Raw genomic sequence first — 5,351 nt, 5'->3', positions numbered from 1 at the left:
AAAAGTAATACCATTTTCTTTATCTAGTTATGGATGGGGTAGCTGTGGTACGTATCATGCTTACTGGAAGCTACTTTGTATGTTCCGTGGGAATAGATTATTTCTATTTTGAGATATAGTTTCTCTCACTAACCTTTTCCCTTTAAGCCTATCGTCATCTACATAGCTTATAACCTTTCACTAAGTGCAGGTATCTCTTTGGAGCTCTGACCCATATTGGCTCTACTGTTTCACAACTGGTTAAAGGTACTTCTGTTCCTTTTGTGAACTTGGAAAGTTTCTGTCATACTATGTGTTCAAAAATCCACCAGTCTGACTGTGGCTTCAGTTCCTTCCTATGTCTCTTGATATTTAGTAGTCTGTCCAGAGCTACTCTCAAATGTTCCATTATCACCCTGATTTATAGTGTCTGTCTGCAGTATTTTAGTAAATTTTTAATTCATATACTACTTAATTCTGTTCCATTGATGTATGTTTTGTAATTGTTTTTCTATTTGTCTTTCTGTCCAATTGAATGCTTTTTTTCCAATTCACCCTTGCATTCTCCATGGGTGTTCCTGGGTGTGCGAACCAGATCCCTTGGCTCTTAGTCCTGGTGAGTTCCCCAACAGGGAGTTGTCACCCAGATGGGGCTTAGGTCTTAATCTACACACCCGGGGTCCCCAAGGAGATGGCTCCCTCGAAGCTATTCCATTTGGTTCTTCTCCAGCTACTGGGAGTTAAGACCATCCTGCCAGTGAGGGTCGAAAAGCCTGTGCCTTCATAGCAGGGACTGTTTTGGACCCCTTCGAGGTTAGTTTCCCTGCCTAATTCTCCAGCCCAATTTTTAGTTTAATTTAGAAATCCAATTAAAAATTTAGATCCTGTCGACTACACCAACTGTCACCAGCAGTTAAGGTATTAGACGAGAGAATGGATAAGCTCTCAATGTTAGTCTATTCACCACACACAATCACAATCACTTATCCTAACCTAAACTGAGTCTCACACCAACATTCCAGTGCTCACCAGGTGATGTGTCTTAAGGCTGGCTTCACTGGGAGTCAATCCAACCTAGAGGGCGCCCAGAGAATTCATCACAGTGGGAAGCGGAGGCTGTTGTCTGTCTTCTCTGGTGTCTTGTCTGGCTCTCCTCTCAGCTCTCCATCCTCTGATCTCCTGCTCTCTGGTTGGTCTTTTCGTTCTTCTTTGTGTCTGTCTTGACTTGATAAGGTAGATGACACTGTGTATATTGGGTGTGGTAATTGTCTCTAATTGATTACACCTCTTTTACACTGTCTCTAATTGGTTACACCTCTTTTTGGGTTACATCATTAGTTTTTCATACAGTTACATTATTTGAGTTGCATATCACACATAAGCACTATTCATAACACTCATAACATTCCATATAGTAAAGTATATTACTCATAACAGCTTTCAAAACTTTTGCTTTCTTCTCCTTTCATTCTTGTTGGTGTTTTTTCTATTGCTCTTCTCTGGTGTGGAGATGAGATTGTTCATAGATTTCTTGTGGAAGGTAACTTTGTTTGCATGATCATTCAGAGAATCATTTTCTTTAGAGTTCCCCTATGGTTTCAGTTCCATTGTGTGGCTCATGGTTGAGGGGACGAGACAAACTTGCTTTGAGATAAAATACTGGTTTCTTATTGGAGACTGGAGTCTGCATTGCCACAGTTGTCAACTTGAATGGGGTAATAACTGCAGCAGAATTCCCTCTGTTGGACTTTAAGTTGGGTGTCCCAAGCATAGCATGGCCTTCTGGGGTTTTCCCAGATGTGGTCACATGTGGAGACTTTCTAGCTGGAATCTTGGTCACTGAATACTTATGCTCAGTATCTTTAGTAGCAACTGACACACATTTTAGCTGCTGTGAGGGCAGAGTGCTTCACTGACCATTTTAGACCCATAGTGCTCTGACTTACAGGGCCATGTGATTGGATTTTTCAGTGCTGCTGGTTGAAAGGTGTACAAGTCACAGAGAACTTCCTTTTAGAGGAACTGGAGTTCCTTCCTTATTGCCAGGCTGCTTCCTCAATTCATTAAAGGAGTTCTGTTTTTCTAAATGTTTCTATTTTCTCTTAACATATTAATCAATGGTCTCCGTTTCCTTAAAATGAGCTTCTTGAAGGTTCTTACAGTCACTCATTTTACTTTTTCCTGAGGAAACAAAATTATCATCTGCTTGGCTCTGAAACAGCAGAGTAGAAACTTTTGCTGTAGTTCCAAAATCCTGGTTCTCTTGCTTTTCTTGATTCTGCAATTCAGCATCATCAGAATGATCCTGCTGATTCTTATTTTCTTTCTTCATGTTTAAGATGGGCTTTCAAGGCTTTTAGCAACTTGTCTGCCCTCAGGTTAGCCCAGAGACCCAGACTCTTGGCTAAGTTCTGCAGGTCACTGTACTTGAAGGAGTCTAGCTCCTCCGCAGAAGGGTTGGTCATCATGTACTGGAATCCAGCAAAAGGCATAGAGGATCAGCTAAGGTAAACAATGCCATTCAAGACTTTGGTGCCACTCTAGGTGTTCTGCAGCCACATTCTCAATGTATCTTCCCTCTTACATTGGAGCCAACTTATTGTTCACACATGATATGCAACAGAAGAGATTTTGGAAACAGGTAGCCATCCTTCTAATTACCTGCTTCCAGCGTTGTTTTTTCACACGTGGTTGCACAGAGTCAGGCCTGGAGGCTATATCTGGTGCAGTCAAGAACTGGAGAGGAATGGCTGGAAGGCTGGCGCTCCTGGTAACTTTCTGCTCTGCCTCTTTGGCCTCCTCAGGCAGCTGATTCTGACAGGGTAAGGGGAAGGTGCAAAGGTTAGGCTCACTGGGACTCCTCCTTGGGAGGACAGGCAGATGGGAAATGTCCATGCCCAGTGGGTGAGGCTTGACCCTTGGAGGCACAGGCTTCCCCTGCAATGTGCAGCTTTCCCCATGGCTTTTCTGGTGCTCCAGTATCAAGTATGTTGCCATGGCTGTATTGAACTTCCTATTGGCCAGAGACACCCAGGTCTTATATATATCATAACCTTTATCAAAGATAATGGTCATTATTTCTGGATCAGGACGTTTGATGAGTGGCTTCATGCCATGAGGTGGTAAATACTGCTCACCCTGTGTCAGCCATGGGTGCTCAAGGATTTTCTTGGCTGTGGGCCGCTCCCTGGGGTTCAGGGTGAGAATTTCTTGGATAAGGTTTCTTGCTTGCAGGGGAACATGGTGAGGGATGCTGTAGGATCCCAGCACAATGAGTTTGAGCAACTCATGAGTGGTTGGTGCAATAAATGGGCGGCTCCTGGTCAATAGAAAGTAGAGAATAATGCCCAGGCTCCAGATGTCCACAGGCGGGCCCTCATATGCTTGGCTCAGCACCATTTCGGGGGCAAGATGTGACAGAGTGCCCCAGAATTCATGGAAATTTTTCCCAGAGGTGATGGTGGTGCTGAGGCCGAAGTCGATCATTTTTACATTACCTCTGGCATCCACCATGAAGTTCTCTGATTTCAGGTCTCGATGTACTATGCCCATGTCGTGGCAGTAGGCCACGGCACACGTCACCTGATAGAAAAATCTGTGGGCTTCTTCCTCCTGCATGCCCCCTGGTGGGACATGTTCAAATAGCTGTCCCCCACTGGCGTATTCCATTATGATGTAAAGGGTTTTCTGGGTTTCAACTATCTGAAATAACTGGATCACGTTGGGATGATCCAGGCTTCTCAGGATGATTGGTTCGGAGAATGCCGGACGGTTTTGGGCAACTTTCTGAATGATTTTGATTGCCACCTCTACTCCAGTGAGTCGATGGCGGGCCAGTTTTATCTGGCTAAACCCACCATGCCCGATGACACTAAGAAATTCATAATGGTCCTTCATGAGTGTCTTTTTGAAGGAGCTGGGCCTCTTCAATACCATAGTATTCTGAATGCTGCAGGCATCCATCCTCAGCAGGAAAAACGACTAAGTATGGTAGCTCAAATACCGTCCAAAACCATAGTCACCAACCTCCAACCACAAACGCACTGTCTGGGAACCTGACAGGTCACTACTAAAAGCTTCCTGTACTTGTGGACAAAAACCACCCCAGCCACCTTCTTATATACCTACTGGTTGAAACTTTCTCACAATGGCTCCTTGTGACATCAGAACATCCAAATGCCCAGTCATACCTGGCCATAGCCCCAGCGGTCATCTCCTTTTGGGCCTCCAGGCCTTTTTTCTATTTTCAAAGTAGGGATAAAGAAGGACTGCAGCCTTTCTTTTTAAATTTTGCTTTATTGGGTTATGAGACTGACATTTACTTATTTAGAAATTAAAATATGTTGGAACTTCAACATACTCTTTATTTTCTTTCTAAAATTCTGTAATAACATTTTGCTTTGAGGACCACAATGTGTCTGCACTCAAGGTATTCAATTCCTTTTTCTTCCAACCTCAAATAACTGGTGTCAAGATGATGGTGGCACCTCACTCACATGGTGATACTATAACAAAATAGTCTATTCCCTAAGACACTGTAGACTACCCTATAAACACCTGTGAGGGTGAGAGGGAGAAAAGGTTCATCATAATCTCCCCATACAGTCCTACACTCAATGCATATGCATTCTGTTTTGATACCAGTAACTGAGGGTGACGGGTAGAGATGTACAAGAACAGCATTTTCTGTTACTGAATACAGGTTCACACCAGAGTAGTTTTTCCATCTTAAATTAAAGGGAATGCCCAGACAAACTTCATAGAATTTCCTGTACGACAAACCTAAAATTAAAGGGATGGAAATTCTAATATTTCACATAAAAATCAATTACATAGGAAAGAAGATAATCATTCAATGAAACATGGCACAGTGAATTGGGAGCTTGCCCTGCTGTTCTTATTTAAGAGCACAAGACTCATGAATGAGCAGCCCTCCCTGCTTTCATTATAAAGGTAAAAATGCTACTAAATAGCAACTCACTCTGTTCACTTTATAAGACCACAAGTCACACTGAACCAGAAGCCTCTCCTGCTTTCCTTATAAGGACACAATTCACACTGAAACAAAAACTCATCCTACTCTCTTTTGACCCCATTTAGTTAATTACCTCATAATATTGCCATTTCCAAATAAAAATGCCTTATTTATAGGTTGGGATTAGAATCTAAAGTGCTCTGAGAGATATAATTCACCCATAACATGCTCTATTTCTATTTTTCTACCAGTTTTTATCCATAACTGTTGAATTTTTTCACATGATGTTTCTAAATGAATCCATATATTCATATGATTCCTGGGCTTATCAATGAAGTGCATATCCTTAGTGGGTGTGGTTTTGCAAATTCCTGATGTCCACTGACCAAGTAACCTT

At 42.5% G+C, this 5,351-nt stretch overlaps 1 protein-coding gene and 1 pseudogene across 2 annotated transcripts; both read right to left on the bottom strand.

Annotated features, from left to right (window-relative positions):
- Positions 1–1,363: 1,363 nt before the first annotated feature.
- On the bottom strand, positions 1,364–2,679 carry LOC306658975 (nucleolar and spindle-associated protein 1-like; annotated as a pseudogene). Its single transcript has one exon. The product of its transcript is annotated as a nucleolar and spindle-associated protein 1-like (transcript).
- LOC306658974 (sperm motility kinase 2A-like) lies at positions 2,560–3,942 on the bottom strand (the record flags this gene model as incomplete). Its single annotated transcript, XM_079136239.1, has 1 exon — positions 2,560–3,942. The coding sequence occupies one exon, from the start codon at positions 3,940–3,942 to the stop codon at positions 2,560–2,562; it is 1,383 nt and encodes a 460-aa protein (XP_078992365.1).
- Between the last annotated feature and the right edge of the window lie 1,409 nt (positions 3,943–5,351).

Source organism: Sciurus vulgaris (assembly GCF_902686455.1).
Source record: "Sciurus vulgaris genome assembly, chromosome: 4".
Taxonomy (NCBI): domain Eukaryota; kingdom Metazoa; phylum Chordata; class Mammalia; order Rodentia; family Sciuridae; genus Sciurus; species Sciurus vulgaris.
Note: the sequence above shows the minus strand (reverse complement) of the source record. Positions and strands in the feature narration are given on the sequence as shown.